The sequence below is a fragment of the Dufourea novaeangliae genome, unplaced genomic scaffold, assembly GCF_001272555.1.
Source record: "Dufourea novaeangliae isolate 0120121106 unplaced genomic scaffold, ASM127255v1 scaffold39, whole genome shotgun sequence".
NCBI classification, from domain to species: domain Eukaryota; kingdom Metazoa; phylum Arthropoda; class Insecta; order Hymenoptera; family Halictidae; genus Dufourea; species Dufourea novaeangliae.
Genome location: NW_015373918.1, coordinates 2108598 through 2129656, shown reverse-complemented (window position 1 = coordinate 2129656; position 21059 = coordinate 2108598). Strand labels below are relative to the sequence as shown.

Below are 21059 nucleotides of genomic sequence, written 5' to 3'. Positions count from 1 at the left end.
TAAAGCCAAAAATAAGAAAAATAAAAGTATCATTACTAATCCGGTGATATGATTCAATTTTCTTCCATTTTTAACATAATAGAAGTCTGAACGGAGGAAATAAATTCTATTTAGTCTCAGCTCTCACGGATCACTGTAGGCAGAGATGAGTTCGCGTGAACATGCGGCGGTCCCCGCTAATGAGAAAGCAATTTTCGGTTGAAGTTGAAACAAGTTTCCTTACATGGAAGAAGGGAATATTTTACGCCAATGTCGAGGTTTCATTCTATTGCGAATTTCCGAGGTTGCCATTCTCGGGGGGATAACAGCAAGTTCACGAGAAGGATTTTGCGAGTCGATCGTTTAATCTCGATGGGAACGGAACGGAACGATGCGGGGGATCTATAAAACGATGTGGACGCGAAGGGAGATCCACGATCGGGGGACAAAAATGAAAACTTACAGCCTCGCTGAACGAGCACTAAATTCGAGAGAGTGAAATTTAGTAAACTCGTTGCTAGTCAAAGGTTCTAAGTAGCCTCTCCGATATGGAAAAAAAAATAGATAAAATAAATTCGTTCGCGTACACTACTTCTGATAAGCATTAGGACACCTGGTCTATATGAAGAAAATGTGATATCTCGTAAAAATGAAATATTTCGTTTTTTCTGACATCCACAAAATAACATTTATTTCAGACATTTTCGTAATGCTTAGTAACAGACTTGCTGAATACACTTCATGGCAGAATAATAAAACCACCATAAAACTTGCAATCCTTATGTATTGTGATTGAAATAAAAACGAATCACTTTTTTCTGGGGAATATAATCTGTCCTTTCCTGGAGAAACGTTATTTCTCAACAGGATTTCAGATATGGTATATTTGGTTCGTTTCCATTTTAACCACAACACGTAAGAATTGAAAATTTTAGGGTGGTTTTATAGTCATGCAACGCAGTGTATTCGATAACTGTTTAACAGATATACCAAATATTTGATGAGTGTCTAACAAATACACAGAACATTCGATAAGTGTCCTAATACACCAAATACTCACAGATCGGTAGTGCACGTTTCCCTGATAAACTATGATCGTTTGAGGCTCACGTGCATACCTACAGAAAACAAGGAAGAAGAGATAGCGAACGGACAAGCAACAGAAACCGTCATTAATAAAGAGGACGGGCCACAACGGAATGTTCGGTGTTTGTCACGCGGTGGCTAACAAAAATAAATCGGACAAAGATCCGATGTAGCGTCTTTCCACGCGAATCGAGGCCGCGCTCCGGATGAATTATGGGTTAAGAGGAACAAGAGGAATCCGGGAGAAGAGGAACTGGCTGGAGGATGAAAGAACGGAATGGAATCGGTTGAATCGTTGGCCGTGATTTGGTGTTTCGGACGGTTGTCGAGGGCGAGTCTACATCAAGACGAATCTTTCCTCGGCGAGGAGATACCTCCGGGAAAGCTTTCTCGCTTTGTCTCGATGTATCGTTTCGTCGGTCGACTAAGCTTCCGACAAACAAAAGAAAAAACAACAATTCACCGTCTCGATCGTTTCTGGCGCGACGCCAAGAACGCGAATCCGCGGATTCTTACCACGCTCGACCTGTCACGAGGGACTAGTTTCCCTTTGGAACCAGTCGGCCTTGACAGCTACGCGTAATATAATAGGCGAAATTGATTGGGGAATTTCTGTCGGTGGATCTACGATGACGTTTCGGCCGTCTTTGAGTCCCTTTGGGACCATTGCCGATCGCGCTTCGATGGCCAGCTTCCTCGAAAGACTCGGTTGGCCCGTTTCGGATTCAACGACACGCGACGATATCGGAATTGACAGAGGAACGTGCCAGCAAATTGTTAGTAGTGTCTGGATTGAGATATACGGTTGCTCGGACACCAAATCGTTCGTCGTCGTATTTTCTTTTCATTATATAGGTAAAAATCGGAGATGAGTAGATTCGTTGTCTAGATGAAGTTCGAGTAACGAATAGAAGATAAAAGATATTTCACTATTTTGAATCGATTGAGTATAGAAATTCCAGTTTTTATAATAAAATAATGCTTCTTCTTAAATGAGTAGGCGAACTGTTACTTAATCTTATTAACTGTTTAACGGCCAGGATAACAATCTTAAATACTACTGCTATTCACTATGTGTTTGCGTTATTACTCTTTACTCTGTTTTTTCTTTAATAGCGGATGAAACAAAAAAGTGATTTTTGTTAGTGTATTTATTACGTTAGACAATTTACTTTTTAATCCTCTGTGCCCTGAATTATTAATTGTGCCACACAATTAAATAATCGATTAATTATGTCACATAGAATTTTCAGGCTAACAGTATAAGTTATAAACATTAAGTATTTATTCCAAATGGAATTATTTTTTATTACTATTTAATATATAAATGACATAAGTAGGAATAAGAAAAAGATCTTCGTGTAACAATATGATACAAATGACTTTCGCGAATTATACGAGCAGAAAGGGTTAATAATCTTTCTAGCTTTCTGCCTGATAAAAGGTCAGCATTACACAGTACGTTATTTAACTTCATAAAAGTAGAATTTATTTACAAAATGACAAAGAGTAATGGATTCCTTTTATAATCATTTAAATCGGTGAATGCTTATCGAGGATCCGTTTGAAATTGCAAATGTCTTACCGTTATTTGACAAGCAAAGGTGTGCGCGCACCTTTTGTCACGTTCAATAGCCAGAGACTTCTATCTCTATCGGCGCGGGAACGTTGGCAGGATCATTAGCAACTGAAAGAAAGTCGTAAGCACGCTGACAATTGGGTCACTCGTGGGCACCAACCGCTTCGTTTAGTCGCCATTAATCAATTATATACGCTTACACAACGTGTTCGCGCGTCGTCGGCTGATTAACATAGGATTCGCGACGAAGTGATCGTGGATTATGCAAACGGATAATCTCGGGTTCCTCGTGTAAACTGGTGTAATTAAGGGGGAGCATCAGGTGCAGGAGTGAGTTGAACTTTTAATAAAGTGAGGTGAGTAATGAACCGGGAAGAAAGTGTGGAAGATATACAGTCTCTTAAGTAATACCAATAAGCATTATGCACTCCTAACTGTGAAAGGAAGTTGTATCTCGCAGCCAACTTTTAAGATAGACAAACAAAAATAACTTAGTCTACAAAAGAACAGATCGTAAATTTTACCAACAGAAAAATATGAAATTAATGTCACTACCAGTTATTCAATAAATTTACAAAAGTAATAGATTCAATCCATTATTCTGGTGATTCCAACGCGTGGATAGAACAGTCGTCGGAAACAAAGTATCGAATAATCCTTTGTTCAACGTACTAATGCTTAATTATTTTGCAAATTAGTCTACACTACGTGGCATAATTATAAAATCACCCCAAAATTTTTAATTCTTATGTATTGTGGTTAAAATAAAAACGTACCAAGTGTGCCATGTCTGAAATCGTGTTGATAATGTTTCTCCAGAAAAGGACAGATTATATTCTCTAAAAAAAGTTTTGTTTTTATTTTACCTACAATACATAGGGATTGACAATTTTAAGGTGGTTTTATCGTTACGCCACGGTGTGTATAGCTTGAAGTTACAGAAAGATAAATATTTGCAATTGGTTATTTTCGATTTTTATTGACATGTAATCCCATAATTTCAACCATTCGTGTAAATAAATACTTATCAGTACCTCTTACTCAGATCAAAACACAAATCCGTAATATTTTTTTTAACAATATATACAGTAGAAATTATTATATTATTCAATTGTTAACAACAAAATGATGGTAGAGATCGTAAAGAAGTACACGGAGGTACCTAATACACCGTGATTCACGGTGCAACTCAGCTCGATCGACTCGAGACAAACCTCTGACCCCAAAGAGTTCCGCGGCATCGAAATTACCGGGTCGGCGGATTCTGTAATTCGGTCCCACACTTAATATTAATGTATTCGGACACGTTCCCGCAATGGTAAATTACCAACCGGCCACATCACTCTCCCTTTTAATACGAGCAGCGTAAACGCACGGTGCGCAAGCCCGTTCACTCTTTATTATGATGTATCGCAGTCTGCATATTAAGTCGTGTGACTAAATAAAGATCTACATACTGGCACACTCCAACTGCCTTTAATTCAGAAGACGAAATTTCGCGAACGGTGGCCACTGTGCTCATAATTTCGCGGAAAAATAGTGTTGAATGTCCACTTAAAATCATCTTCCAGCGATGACACTTCTTCTTGTCTGGAACAATTCAGTGGAATAAATTGTACTGCTGATGAGCGATACAGTACCGATATTTCGAATATCGATACTTTTCAATTCAAATATCGATATCTTATATCGATATTTAATGTGACGATATATTCCAGTATCGACACTTACCCCATAAATATCGAAATTTCGATACAATCGCTGTATCTCACGTAACGTAACAAATCGTAAGAAAAGTGGACGCATAAAAATATAAAACTTTAGTCAATTTCTTTCCCACACTCTTACCTAAGAATCTGTCTTAGTAAATATCTGCTAAAATAAATGATTTATTTTCATTATTAGATTTTATTCTACTTCTAATTTAATTGCAGGTATCGATATCGGTAATATCGACATTTTATTCCCAATATATGTATCGATACTCTGGGTACCAATACGTATCGATACCAAATATTGATACAATGTATTGCCATCGCTAAATTGTACGATGTCGATTCCAACGAAAGTACGATGGGAAACAGACTCGGTGAACATAAATGCAAGTTATTTATGACGTCACTCGATGGTTCCATTAACTCGCAGAAATTACTTCTGCCGGGACCTGTAGAGAAAAACAATTATTTCGAACCCGTTTAAAGGATATCGCGTTTGGAACTGGATTTTATTGCATCGTTCGCGACGATTAGTTTAGTTATGCATATTTAAACGCGGAGGCGATCGGGCCCCGGCGTGCTCGTGTGCCCCGCCACACAAACACACACACACACGTTGGCGGTATCGATTCCTTTTCGAGTATCCCGCGTGTACACTGGATGCAAAGAGAGACCTGCTCTCCGGCTCGCATTGAAAACTTTAAGGCCGGTAGCCCACCCAGAAGTCGCCATTGTGTCCTCGTTATCCCCTCGAACGCATAAAACATATCGCATAAAATCGTGCGCCAAAAAGGGACACAATGAGAAAAAACAAATATCTTCCCTAGGCGATATCCCTCTTGGTCTTTTCAGGCGATTTTTTTCAACGAACGATGTTTTAATCGACCACGACTAGCAATGGAACGGTTTCGCGTGGCCTTTTGTTCGTCTGATTTAGACGACCTTATTCTACTTCGATGATACACTAGTGTCAGCATTGTTCGATATTTATGTGAATATAAAGGGTATTACGAATTTCTCTATTCTGTTACGTTTTAAGCATTATAATATTATTATTGTGAATGTTGTTCTGCTTGATGAGTTACCAAGTGTTGTAGATTTGACCTGAAGGCAATGTTTAATTCTTAATTATATTTTTTATTATAGAAATTTGTAAGTTAATTTGCCAACAATAAGGATAGGAGGATATATTTCCTTAATTCAATTTTAACTCGAGGAATAGTAATAGGTAAATATATTTCCTTAACTCGATTTTAATACAATCGTTTATTAAACAGTGCACCAGAGTTAAACTATACATTTCTACAGAAATTTTTATCTACAGTGAAAATTATCCGTGAGGTAAATATAAAAACAACCTGTTGACCTTCATTAAAGTTTACTGTTTTGTACATTGTAAGTACCATAAACAGTTTGCATTACTGTTGAAGTAGAATATGATCGTCTTGGTCAGACGAAAAGATATATTTTAAAATCTCTATAAAATGGTGTCTGTAGGCAGATTCTACCATTATCGGTTACATCGATATTGCTCGATATTTTCTTGATCAGACGAGGATCGAATTTCGCTCGATCGTTCCCAGGAACTCGGAGAAACCCAGAACGGATACCCGATCGTTTGTGTACGGTAGCGTTCACGAATGGGTCTCGAGGGTGGCGAAAGTGGGATTGTAATTCGAGTGGAGAGAGTGAAACTGCATTTTAAGGTGATGAAAGTAAGCCTCGTTCTTCGAGGGTTGCTGATCCCACAGACTGGTTCCCCCTCAATTCCTCCCCCCTGCCCCTGGGAGTCTCGAAAAAACGCTAACAAACGATACTCTCTAATTAATTACATTTTAACGATACCTTCGACTGAACTCGTTTAAACAGAGAAAATTAAATGTGTATCGGTCAGCACGGAAACGTGGCCATTGAGCACTCTTTATGTAACGATCAATTATGACTGTTCCAGACACTTAATTAGGCCCTATTAACGACTTCTGTTAAATACATACGTTTCTAAAGAAACTGCAGAAATTATCCAAAGATTCCAGAACTGTTTCATCATTCTCTGTTTCGATTGTGACCCTCTAATTCAATGAGTATACAATTTTCCTACAAGAAAACGAAAGAACAAATAATTTACAGTCAAATCTATCGACATTCATTCGTATTCTTCGATGATATAAAGAGAGTAGGGTGGATGCACCAGTAAATGAACACGTATCAGTGAGTGAATATCGTGTCTAAAAACGAATAAATGAAGTTATAAGAATAATCGAATAATTAAATATTGATTCTTTTGAAGTCCTTGTTTCATATTCAAACAATTTTCGCGCCATTGGTTAGACATGTTCATTTCTTCAATATCGTTCATTCACTGGTGAAATGTGTACGTTATCTTTTAATTAACTCCATTTTTCCAAATTTTTCAAATTGAAATTTATACATTACAAAATGGTGTAGATGTTAAAAAATCGAATTTTCATGGTACCAGATATTCATTAATATTATTATCGTTGAAAATTCGACTTTAATACTTACAAAATCTCTCATATATTCATTCATTCGTACGTTCACCCTATTTGAAACCAAAAAATAAAACGTAAAATCATCCGACACTCGAAAACAAAGAACGACGAAAGGATCGGTCGGCACCCACGGAAAGGGAAAAGCTCGTTCGTAAATGATCGGTCATCGAAAGGAAAAACGGTGTGGAGGGATCAGCTGTACTCGTCGAAAGGTCGATGAGTTGTTCCAGCGGTGGATTTCGAGGTCGTTGCCAGCGTGTTCGCCGGTTCGAAAAGGCAAAAAGAGAGTGAGTGGAACGAGAGGGGTGGGGGAGGGGGGATAAAGCAAGAGAGGGAGAGGGAGAGAAAAACAGCGTTCTTGCCAAGAGTTCTCGGTAACCCTGAAGTCAGTCTTAATGCAAATCGCAAATGCACCGGGCGTACGATACGACCGATGGCCATTCAATTCTCCCTCTTCCTCTTTCTCCACTCTCTCTCTTTCTACCTCTCGCTCCCTCTAGTTTGCAGCTTTTCAACGGGGCCATTTAACCGGCGTGTAAGCTCGGATCGCTTTGCGGATTGTTTCAACGTATACTTGAAAATAAATTGACCCGTCCATTTCAAAACGTAAGCCCACTTTTTCTTATTTCTTTATTTGCAGTTTATTAGTAACCTTGGAAATCATATCGATTTTTTTTAAAATTCGGATTTAGAATTCCTTCAAAATACAAGGGTTCGATTAGTTGGCCGTTTCAGTGCTGGAGAAAGTCAAATCGTTTCAAGTATTCTTTCGATATGTGTTTGAACGTTAATTGATCATCCAAATTTGTACTTTTCATTGATAATATTTACCGCCACGATGGTCACTGGTGACCATTGGTGACGGATTAATGGAAAATAATCCAACTGACGTCAACGTTTTATTCGCATGTAAGTTAATAAAATTTGCCGTTTTCGATATTTGTAAAGTTTTAGTTTGCTTTGACTTTCAACTGGTAAGGAGGGGTCTCGGGAACCCCATGAATATTTTAGTATATATTTAATTTTTATTTAATAGTTAGTTAAAATGATGCTTGTTTTACTACAATGTTTTCTTATATATAATAAGTAATAAAATTTGTGTAATAAATAGACTGCAAATGTCTATGAATTTATAGCGTTTTCTGACTTACAAATCGTAACAAAATAAAAATTCTAATAAAACTTAATAGCATTTATGTGTTATTGTTAACATATTAAAACCCCTAATATTAATAATAATAATAATAATAATAATAATATTTATTTATAAAGGAAAATCCCTTTAATAAAAAGATAGTATGAATACAAACAAGTACACGTGAATAAAAGACGATTTTATTAGGCAACAAATTTTGTGCAAAATTCTTCCTTAGATATTAATGTCTGAAATTGGAATTGTACATTAAGTAATAACATTTTTACCTCACTAGTCAAGAGTTAAAAATTGCCGGTGTTGCAACACTTATTTGAAACATCGTAAGTTATCGTTCAGTCAGCTGACAGTTATATTCAACTTTTATAGCATAAAAACAGGGAAGTAAATATCAACTCACGTCGTTGCGTTAACGATCTTATTATACATATAAGAGATCATACACACTCTGCGTGAAGCCTCGACGAAATTTCAGTTTCATTGCATTCCGTACGCTCATAAAATCCCTCGGTCGTGTTTTTAAAAGTGGCGCCCCGTTCGCCGTACACACATGTTCGATCACAATTCCGATCGAGTATAATAATCTAATATTACGCGATGTTTAAGCAAAACCAGCAAACTTTTGCGGCTCGAGAGCCAATCCGTTTAACACCATTCTCCCATCCGTGTCTGCGAGCCGCGGTTGGCCGGTCTCTAAAGTGGCTCGGAAGTGTTTGAGGCCCCCTTCCGGGTGAGCAAACAAAATCTCGGCACGGTGGAACTCTTGTTCAGATTGTTTGACCAGTGAGTCAATAAATCGGAAGCACAGCAACGCACTGTGGTCGTTTTTCCCGAAAAGCTGGCCGAAACTAAATTTTTGAAGTAAGTAGTAGATTGTTGCTACTATGACACATTCAATGTACATACATATCAATGTAACAAATATCGTTGGACATTGTAAAATATAGTGGTCAGTTAATGAGATACAGGCAATCAAAGTTGATGAAATTTCGTGCTTCTTAATGGCTTGAAAATGCCAGCAGGTTTTATGTATCAGGCAAAGTTTATTTTTAAAGTAATCATATGTAAACTATTTTACCATTAACATATATGCTATAAACAATAACTTTGCATATAAACAGTGCGAAATATCTTTGAATTTATTCTTGTGCTGTCTATTCTGAAGATGTCATAAATCTTAATTATATTTTAGTATAACTGAAGGAAAATAGTTGTTATTCAAAAATGTTTTGAAATTAAGGTTACCATATTGAATTCGATATTTTAATTATGTAATATCCATAAAAATTAATTTACAAACATTTATGGCAGTGGTATTAAATCTTTCATTGTGAATTTTACATTTTTGACTAGGTATTCGTATTCAGTAACCTCAAAAATATGAAAATACTGATTTTTTGAAAATCAAATGAAGTATAATTAGTTTTGGCTAGCTTTTCGAGAAAAAGGACACTATGCGATGCCGCGACTTGGCATTTAGAATTCAACCGAAAAGAAAAAAAGCCATAGATATACTCGACGGGGGCAAACGTCTTATAATCAAATTCAGAAAGGACAACAAACAGAGTCGCATGTTCGAGCAGCCTTCGAGTACGAGCCGCTACTGCCATCGTTTGTTAACACTTATGGCGTCAGCGGTGTCCACTCAGCGAGACATTGCCTTACAAATTACTCGGTTTATTAGGGAATTCAGCGTTCTTAACCCACATTTTCCAAATGGAATTTGTCTTGTTCGTAACGGCAATTAACGGGAGGCTTGGTGTATTTAATGATCGCGTGCAGAGTGTATGTCACGATGGTATATATATATATAAAAAAAAATGGATTTCTTATTGGATTACGTTTACCTCGAAAGGACGTCTGGTATACCTGTAAGGAATTCTCGGAATTCTTTCTCACGAAACGCGTGATGTTTCTTAATCGTAGTAAATCAATCGAGTTTATTTTTTTCCTATTCCGGTGTCACAATTCAGCCGGAATGAACGCTTGGAATGTCTTGAAATTTTTATTTATCGAAACTACAAATTTTGTAAAAGGTCCCAACCTTTTGATTTTCGATACATTTTAGAATCCACCTTCAATGGTAATATTTTTCAAAGGGATGAGCAGGTTGTCTTCAAAATATTATTTATCGATACTACAAATTTTGGAATTAAAGTTTCGACCTTTTGACTTTCGATACATTTTACAATCCATCTCCAATGGTGATATTTTTCAGAGGGGGGCAGGTTATTTTAATTTTTCCCTTCGATAAAGACCGTAAATGGAATACAAAGGGACTATATTTTCTTTAGCAATATTTTTTCTGGCACAATAAACACGCGCGGAAACCGCGAACCATACGCAGAAGGTATGAAGCATTGCCAGTGACTATCGAAAAAGGAAACGAGGATCAACAATGAGACGGATTTCCACCGTGGCAATAAATTTCTTCCCTTCCCTCCTCGCGAGAACTACCTCCTCCCCCGTCGTGCTCCTCGTTCCCGCTAGTCCGGCTTCTGAATGAATGAACCGACAGTCGAAAGGTGAACTTCTTTTTCCACGACGTGTTTTATACACGCTACACGGAGGGAGCCGTTTACGGCTGTCGTAATCCACTGACGGCAATGACAGCTGAAAGCCCACGTTGTCTTTGGTCCTCTCGCGGCGCGGCACCGCGCAGTGGCACTTACATCAGAAACATACCTACCTGCTCCCCCGTTGCCTTCTCATTCGGCTCCTTTTGTCGGCCATCTTGGTTCTCTTAATCTTGGTTCTCCGGCTACCAGAGATGGATCGAAGCTGTATATACTCGAATAAATTTCATCGCGGTTTGGTAACAGTTCTTTTTTTAACCCTTTACCGCCCTGACCTTAAAACTGTGATTTCAAAATTATGAGACTGATATGTATGTTGAGTCCTGTTATTTCGAAGTCGGAAATGTCGATACTAATCCTCAGATAACACACTAGTGCGAATTTGTGCCAAGAAAATAATTACCACTGATTTATAACTAATTTCCTAAGTCACAAAATTATTGTTCACTTTTGCAATTATTACCATTGAATTTCGGAAGATATTTTATCGTGAAAAGAAGTTCTTAATCGTCAAAAAATCAATTTTTTACAAGATTGTTGTAACGAAATCCTTAGCAATCTCCGAAATAGCGCATCTTCTATTTTTGCAGAGACACATAAAATAGAAACCTTTTAACGATCACTTAACTATCACTAAACTATCTTTTATAAAAGATCATCTGACGGTTATAGAAAACTGTCATTGAACGCAAGAACACGAGATAATCGACTTCGACTATGTCCGATCCCTCGAGCGATCTAGATAAGTGAAACTAGGGTGAAAACGACGAAATTACAGGTGGAGATACGTTAAAGAGGCGTTGATAATCTGTAAGTAACCGTTGCCTTCCAGTCAGCAAGTTATTCGCAGCATGTCATTACTGCACTACGGAGTTTGTCCATTTATAGTATACGCGCCTATCGAAAGGATAACAAAATGGAGACTTTGTATCAAGTCTAAAAACATTTTTATTTAATTTTAAATCCAATGAGATCCAAGATAGAGGAGATAAGTTTCTGTTTAATTATTGATTTGTAAATTATTCGATAAATATTTATTTTACTTTATTTATTAACTGAAATAAACTTACACAATCTCATTACTTACCGTTCCGCCCAGTCTGTCTCTTCGACAACGAACCGAGATTCCTGTAATTAGGTGGAACAATTAATTAAGCCGACTTCGTATGAGTCTCTGGTTGAACCAGTTACCTGCTCACCCCTTTCACTCCCAAACAGCTTGTCGATCGATGAAGTTAATTATAAACTTCTTAATTAGACTTGGTCCCGACCGAGCCACCATGAAAGTATCTCATGCAGCTTCCGTATTGGTATTAAAATTAATACTTTCTTATTCATTGTATAGAGTCGACGATAATTCTTCCCGCCTTACGTCCCGATTGAACTTGATATAATAATAATGAGAACGAAAACGAATTTACTCGTTTTCCATCGAAAATACTGAATGGCTCAATTATCAAACCATAATTATTATTCAAAATATTGAACACTTAGAAATATCATTGATTATCAAGTAGTATCTGAATACAAAAGATGAATTGATAGTGTTTTAAAATTCACATGAAAATTCGAGGATTCGCAGAATTTGTGTTCTTTGAACTACCATAGAAATGGTAAAAATGGAGCACACTCGATAGACAAGAAACAGGTATTAATAATGAGATCGGTAGGAATAAAATGTCAAATGGAAAAAAGTAACTGCATAAAAATTCCAAGATTCACAGAATTTCTGTGTTCTTTGAACTACCATAGAAATGGTAAAAATGGCCCACACTCGACAGACAAGAAACAGGTATTAATAACGAGATCGGTGGGAGTAAAGTGTCGAAAGGAAAAAAGTAACTGCATGAAAATTTGACTTTACGGTCGTCCGAATAATTACGACTGGATACGTTCCGAGGGACCAGTTTTAATCGATTATTTTCACCTGGTTTACACGAGTTCGTCTGTTACGCGGCTTTGCCCTCACAAGGAATTTGCGTGGGTGGTATATATTTAGCGGGGGCGTCCCCATGTAGCTTGTGTGTTTCACATTCAAATCGAGGAAGTTATGTCAGGGCGGCCGCTGCATGTATAAATAAATCGGTAACGAAATGCGGTAACTAATCCGCGAAACGTTTCGCTATCCACGCTTTCCGTATCGCGATCCGATAACCGAGTGACCAAGAAATTCTACGGCCTCTACGAGACATGAAACTCTCGTGAAATTTCCATCCACAGAATGTTTCATAAAACGTGGACATTATTTCAACACATTAAAGTGACGAAAAAGAAACAAACGCCTGTCGTATGATTTTTCTCATTGGCAACATTAAATGGCTATAACCGTTGAAATTCAGTTGGAAAATTATGTACCATTCGAATATATCAGATAACCTTGAGATATTCATGTAACTATTTAGTAACGATTTATTAAAATTGCCTTTCTTCATGGGCGTGTATGAAATGGAAATTATTTTCAAATCGTAACCAGGAATGATATTTTCGATGTAATAATTTTCTAAATTATATTAACCCACGGTTGATAGTTTCAGGAAGTTTTCTGATTTTTTCTGATGGTACATTAATTTATAAATATAGAGAAATTCAAAAAAATTCTGTTACCAGCATTAATAGTTACAGAGAATTGACAATAATACTGTATTTATTAAACTTTTTATTTCGTTACACTTGGTATAATAAATCCATTTATGACGATGATATCGTACCGTCGGCGAGTATGCAAATAAATGCAAATTGGATGCTTTTATTGTCCACTTGTGCGTTCACATCGATGAACGGTTGTCGAGAACTTACGTACACAATCGGCCGGAATTTCACGGTCCGATGGCCGGGGAAGTCGGTGGAAGTTAACCAGTAGGTAGCGTGCCTCGTTGAGGAGATAAAGGTCAATCATGGCTGGATGACTCACCGAATTTTTGGCATACTTTTTGTTTCCAGACGGGCCACGTGAGAACGTCGACAGGAAGCTACATAATTAAACCGGCGGAGCCGTGGCAAGGGAACGACAAAGATTCTTTGGACTCCTCGTTGCAGCACGAGATCCAAAGGATGAGGACACGGACCAAGGATTCCAACCACGTGTACGACGCCGATGACCAGAGGAGCCACAATTGCGGTGTAATCGGTATGTTATAAAAACACTTCGACGTCGATAATATTACCGATACTTCGACATATTAACATTTAATATCTAAATAGGTACGAAACGTTTGAGAAAAAAATCATTGATCTCCCGGTTGAGGGATGATCCAGAAATACATAATTTAGACAAAAATACGTTCTTTAGGCAGCAACGATTCTTCACAAAAAAGAAACCTAGAATGAAATTTGTTCATGTAAAGTACCATTTTCTTGGGGTCTATAAAGCTGCCTGTAAATTTTGTTGAAAAAAAATCATTCTGTTTGAAAAATTCCGATGTTCCCTTGTTAATACACTCTAGCTTGGTGATCCAGATTTACAAGTTGTAACAAAAATATTGGAAGACCCTGAAATGGGCGACTCGTGAGGAGATTTGAAACAAGTTTTTCCTTAGCAAAAATGTTGTCCGAAGCTTTGTTAATGAGATATTAATGAAAAACCCCGACCAATCAGAGCGCGAGTCTACCAGCTGAGCTCCTGCCGTAACCAATCGCGGCTCGTAGCCAACTTTACCGCGGAAGTTCAGCCGGCAGACTCGCGCTCTGATTGGTCGGGGTTTTTCGTTAATATCTCGTTAACAAAGCTTCGGACAACATTTTGGCTAAGGAAAAACTTGTTTCAAATCACCTCACGAGTCTTCCATTTCCGGGTCCTCCGACATTTTTGTTACACCCTGTAGAGCATCACCCTCTGTTGTACCGTAATTTTCGATACACCCTTTGTCAGCATCTTCGAACGAAAGTGAAATCCACGGACACGTCAAAACTTTCCTGTCCTACAAGAGATACGTGCACATATAGTCGAGATCCTCAGGGACGGGTTTTGTCGGACGAGTTGAGGTCCCGCGCCGAAAAACGTATTAATAATGCATGCGCATCGGGGGCCCGTATATATACATTAGGGACCACGGAGACCGTCGCGGCGTGTAGTACTACAAATGTGCGCCCGGTCGACTACTCCGATACGTATCCGTTTTATTCATGACCGTTTCGTTCGGGCCCGCCGCCACCGTGTCGCACGTCGAAAGTTCATTCCGGGGGCCGTATAACGCGAGACTTCGCGAATAATAAATCGACACGGGGCCCCACCGGGAGTTTTTGGGGAACCGTGGCGACCGGTTTTTCGTCGTGCTCGATCAACATTCCGTTATTGAGGTGTATTGTCGGCTGTGTAAATCGGCCTGCATCGTATTAATTATCATATTTCGTCGGACGTGGCCCTATCTTAGGCGAGACGTTTCTTCCGGTAACTTTTAATTGCTCCTGTACGGTCTTCTTTCTTATTTATGCTGATTTCTCTTTCCATTGCGCACAGGTGGTCGACTCATTTGTCCGAACACGCGTCTTGGTTGATCATCGGACCTCCGCGGTGAAGAGATATGGTGTGACCGTTAACCTCTGATCGGTTTTTTGTGATTTAAGACTCCCACAAACCAACGCGAAATATTCGCAGCGAGAGCGAATATTTTGCGGCGATAGATTTTTTATAGATAAAGTATTGCGGAAATTTTTCGCATTGATGAGAACAGTCTCATAAGACGCCATGCATTTTAAACTGTTGCGAATCTATCGCTGCGAATATATCGCGATGGTTTGTTGGAGCCTTTAAGCTGATGAGTTGTGGAGGAATTAAATCGATAGTGTATTAAATTGTCTGTCTGTTCTGATGAGTCGTTTCTGATGGTGGGAAGCATGGTCTGAGATCATTCGCCATTTTTGTATTCTAGGTACCGTAATTGGGGTAAGTTTGTACCAAGTCAGAGAATAACAACTTTCGATTTTGAAGCTCTGCGGTTTGGTAAATTGATTTTTACGTGAAAAGGTATTTTACGTAAAAAGACCTGCGGAAGAGCTGCAATATCGAAAATGATCATTTTTTGAATTTGGGACAAGGTATCCCAACTTATGGTACTGTCTCTTCCCATCATTTTTGGTGTTTTTATATGTTTGTCTGGGATTCTACTGGTTTAATTAGATTGCGATATTCATATTGTTAGGATCTTGATTAATGTACAGGTATGGATATTATTTTCAGAAAAACCCCTATTCATTCGTTCTTGGATGTCTTTTGGAACGAATTTCTGTAAAATATACTGGCTTTGTTATAAAATGTTATTATAAACAAGTGAACAGTAGGTTGGCGTAAAGATCTGAAATCTTAGGTCAGAATGAACCCAGACACCATCGTCGAAAGGTTAATTATCGTCAAGATAAGATCACCCGAGATAGTAATTTCTGATTTAGTAGCGTAAATTACTGGCTATTAAAACCTGCAAATTGATTTTCTTCGAGATTTCGTTTCACATATCCAGCAAATGGAAAAATCCGACTGGCCTCCCCCAGGATGAAGATTTCTCTCTGACAAATGCTTTCATCTGCTTAGGGAATCGCCGGTTTAATTGACGGTTAAATATTTTTTTTAGTTTCATTACCCCGTCCCGGTTTCCCCCATGCCCTTTTTAAGCCTGCGGGGCACTCTCGTGCGTACGAATTTAAAGAACGTTAACCCTTCGCGGTCGAGGACCGGAATATTAGCAGCGCCTTTGGCGTAACCACGGATTTTCGACGATTTTTCAAGAGAAACACACGAATATTCGTGCGTTCCAGGCACGATTCACGAATTGACCGTTTGCCAATCGCATAATTATGTAATCAGCTTGTTGAGCAACAGTATAATCAAGCGAATACATTTATTTTTCACGAAGAACTCGGTTTGAGTGGATGAAGAAACGAAGAAGATAATTGTGATACACATTATTATCGCAAAAACATGTATCAAATAATCCTTGAATATTCAGAAAACTGTCTATCTACATCAGAATTCCACATTACTGTAAGAAACTCTGCATACCAAAGAAGTAACTTCTAATCCTATGGTCAAATCATCACACATTTAAAAATCGTTGGATCTATATTCCTCATTTTCTTAAAAAACGGGACCTATATGGTGGAACCCTAATACAGTTTGTCTATATACAGTAAATCATCGATGAATGTTCGTAGGCCCCTCGGCACTGACAAGGAGAGGTCCTCAGGTGTAACGTTGACTTTTTAATAACTTTCAGCCGTATATAGTCATTACTTAATAAAATATTTAATGTTCAAAGCCGAGGAGCCTCCGAACACTCATCGAATATTTACTGTATAGTCTATACCAGAGGTGGGCAAGTTCTTCGATAATAAAAGCTACATATAATACTTTTCGTACATTTTTGAATCTTCAAGAGCTACAACAATAAAATACCCTAACCTTCGTACATACATACTATACTATTATAGATTATTAATATAAAAATTGAGGAAACATGGCAATATTGTCTCGGGAGCTGCACAGAGTACCTAGCCGCAGTTTACCCGCCATTGGTCTATACCTGGGTTTCCCAAACTTTTTCTGCAATGGAACACTTCGCAAACCCGGAAATTTTAACGGAGCACTTAGCTTATTTTTTAAGTTGGGTAATTCCTACTAATAAAAAATAAAAAAAAAAATAAAAACGTATTATTTATTTAGTAATTACTTTTAAATATAAAACTATAATATAATATAAACATAAAAATATGAATAAATAAAGCACTTAATGGCTTTGATGATAAAACCTTTCCAAATTGTCGCGGAACACAGTTTGGGAAACCCTGGTCTACACGTTAAGAGAAACATGAATCAAATCTGAGACATCATTTTAGGGTACCTACTCTCCCTACAAGAACAAGTGCCAAACAAATTTCTGCACCTCCCCCTACTACCAAAAAAATAAAAAAACGAAGGAGTCGGGCCATGAATCTTCGGCAATCTCCACTCGAACGTTAAACGGCGCGCAACACGAGAGGCTTTATCCCACAAAAGGAACATCGTCATCGCTGTAAGTCACAACAAGAGAGGCCCCGCGGTATACATACGCTCGCATACCGGCCATACTCTGCTCGGTCGCCCCAGCGATCGTGGCCTAATCTCGTTTCGAACTGAAGGGCGTATCAGCGCCACGGTCCGAGCCGGGGAGAGGTCGAGGAGAGGCATTAAGAGCTCTCTGGTAGCGTACTGACGACCACCTGTAACCGAAACAGGTTCAGCCATTTACGGATGCCCGCCGGCGAATTCTGACGTTCCATCGAGAGACAGCTTGGCGACGCTCTCTCGCCTCGTTCGGACCACGGGACGAGCGTGGATAACGCTGCTTGGCTCCGAATTCTTTTCCTCTGTAACGCTTCCGAGGGGACGCACATCTTCCTACCGTCTCTGATCGCATGCCAAATGCTCCGAGCTCGGTTCGTACTTACGCGAAAAATGGATAGGAAATTTGTGGAAGAATTTTTTGTTTTGTCAAAAGAAGAAGGAATTCCGTATGTTTATGTTTGGCGGAAAAACCTGCACGTTTGTGGCGCCCCCACCAGTTGGTTTAATCCTTGCCCGTGCGGGCAACATGCCCGAGCGGGTTTACAGTAATTAGAGTAGTCTGACGATTTTTGGAGGGTGATTTGTAGTGGTAGAATGTTTAAGGAGGTATAACATTTTTATTTTATATAAAAAAAATCATATTCAACGATTTGATATTGTAGAATTTTCGTTTTTCCGGAGAAGGAAATTCTGTGAAAACTCTGAGGATTTCAATCGAGTGATTTTATTGTTAAAATTTGTTAAATGGAATAACATTTTTGCATTATATGATGGAAATCATGATAACAATCTGATATTGCAAAGTTTCCATTTTTCTAGACAAGAAGGAAACTCTGTAAAAACTCAGAGTTTCCTGCTTTACATGAAGGAAATTATATTCAACCACTTAGTATCTTTACCCGATAGAGAAGCTACATACATGTTCTATTGATCAAGTGATATTCAGTGTTTCGAATTCATCATGGTTTAGATAACCCATTAGAGCACTGGATTTCTAAGGCTTCAGAAGATGCTATGTTATCTCAGTCGACATTTTAACACACAAAATCTGAAGCTTTAACATTTACACGGAAATCAATAGTTAATCATATACTCAAATGTTTAGATCGATTATACGACTAGGTTTTATGTAATCGAAACGTGAACGTAATATCAACAGGCGCGCAGTGGCGGTGACTTCAACGCGTGGATAGAACAGTGCGCTATTACAGGGGACTTTAATGCCAGGTAATAGCTTCGTATACTATCTTAATTGCATATGGATTTTCTATTCATAAAAATTTCATAAAAAGTCACACTTTTATCACAATTTTTGCAATCTGCTTGAACTCGATCCCCCTCGATCTTGTAAATTATTTATAATATTTCCCTAAAGGAAGCTAATTTTCGTGCTCGATAAAGTGATTTCTATTCATTAGCAGCAATCGATTCCTGAAATCGACAAATGCGTCGACAAGCACAGTTACATCCGAGAGTTATGGAACACTTCGATTTACGCATTAAAATTTACATTCTTCATTAAGCGACATCGGGCAAACTTTTACACAGAGGACTTTACATTACCGTAGCTGATAATCGTGTAGGATCCATCCTGGAGACGTAGATTAATGGACAAAAATGATTAGAAAGTCCAGCTGACGCTATCAAGAAGCAATTATCGATTGGAAAGTTTTAAATTTCTAATATCCCGGTTGGATATACACGTTAATCGTGGTTTATTTGCAAACGGAATAGCTTAACGTAAATTGGGATACCAGCAGAGAATTTCATCTCGCGTTAGCTCGTGCGAAGAGCTGCCCTAAGTATACAGTTCGCATCGCGCAGAAATTGCTTAAACATCCCTTCGAACGCTATTATTTTTTTGTTCCTTCTCAAAATGCATAAACGCGCTCTTGTCATCATTGGTATTCGTCACGTGGATTTTCTTGCTTGAAAATCTACACCCTCCCTCCCACCCCTTCACCCTCGGTTAATCAGGCGATTTCAGTTCGTCGCTCGGAGGTGCAGAAGGGTGCTGGTTCGTCGTTCGAAATTCGCGCGTGATTACAGGTTCATCGGCTTAACAGGTTTACCGTGCCGGGGGGGCCGATTTCAGCCGGTGGATCCCTCGATCGATTGCGATCTCCCGCCTACGTGCGGTCTACGAAACGCGTATCCCTTCGTTCGTACTTGCTGTCACACTGCTCCTCGCTTCGGCCGTTCACTTCACTCGAGACTCTTAATCGAGCCTTGTTCCCTTGATCTGATCTTCGTCTTTTTTTCGTTAGATCGGTCCGGAATCTGATACTAAATCTAAATTTCACAGAAAAAGTAGTCTTTTTTTTTCTTGGCCCCCTGGGTCTTTTATGGCACGAGTAAAATGTCGCGCTGAAATATTTTCGAAACGAAGGGATCGTTATTATAAAAACCTTTTAACATACGACTTTAAAAACTATTGGATTATGTAGTAGAGACCCTGGGAAGTATCCTTGAGTTTTTTTAGATTTTATATGCGTTTTTTGAGGTATCTGTTAAAACTAACATATTTCTCTTAAAAATGAAGATATTTTCACTTTTTTCTAATTTCATTATTTTATGGGAATAGAGTGTCATTACATGCGTTCAAATTATATTAAAAATGGAAATATATTGGCTCAAGGTATTCTTCGAGAAACCCACAAAGCCGATACAGTAACTCCTCGATGAGTATTCGAAGGCTCCTCGGCACTGAACATTAATGATTTCATAAACTAATGGCCAAATGCGGTTAAAACAAATATCATTGACTTCAGAATTCTATACTCTATCACTATACTAAACCACATTAGAAAATCAGCGTTACACCTGGGCATCTCTCCATGTCAGTGCCGACCCTTCGAACACTCATCGTTAATTTACTGTACATCTAGCTCTACGGTACTAAAAGGATTAATGTTCAACCCAGAATATCACTTTTGCAAATGCTTTGGAATAGTGAGAAAGAACTGAAGCAGTCATGTGAGTCTCAGAATACTAATCCACAAGAGGAACGTAGGACGAAGGGAAAAAAGGAAGAGATCATGCAGTTGTAAAAAGCACCTTGGGCAAGAAGCGCCTGGTTAAATGGAAGGCGTGGTGAGAGATGCAAAAGATTTCTTTGCACAGAGGAGGCGTGTGCCCTTCGAGGGTGGGCTTGCGGAGGCGAGGAGGACTTGGTCCGAGCCAATTGTGGATGGAAGGGAACGAAAGGGTTAATAACGATTGAAAACCGCACGAGCAAGGGCGCGGCCACGTAATCGCGCGACGACCCGTGGCTATCTCGGTAATTACTAATAATCGCGGCACGAGTTGCGACGTTAGACTCGTTCGTCTTCGTCCCGTGCATCGAAGCCAATGACCGTGCGTCTACCTTGGACGATACACGATACTCGTGTAAGTATTCGTTGCGCAATAATGCGGCGAATGGGTAC

The 21059-nt window shown here is 38.7% G+C and overlaps 1 protein-coding gene across 1 annotated transcript in view; it reads left to right on the top strand.

The window, feature by feature from the left end:
* LOC107194418 (A disintegrin and metalloproteinase with thrombospondin motifs 9) overlaps positions 1-21059 on the top strand; it is a 123184-nt gene that overhangs the window by 67503 nt on the left and 34622 nt on the right. Inside the window, exon 5 of the mRNA XM_015584039.1 lies at positions 13539-13725. Coding sequence (XP_015439525.1) covers positions 13539-13725 — 187 coding nt within the window. The remainder of the gene's footprint in view (positions 1-13538; positions 13726-21059) is intronic.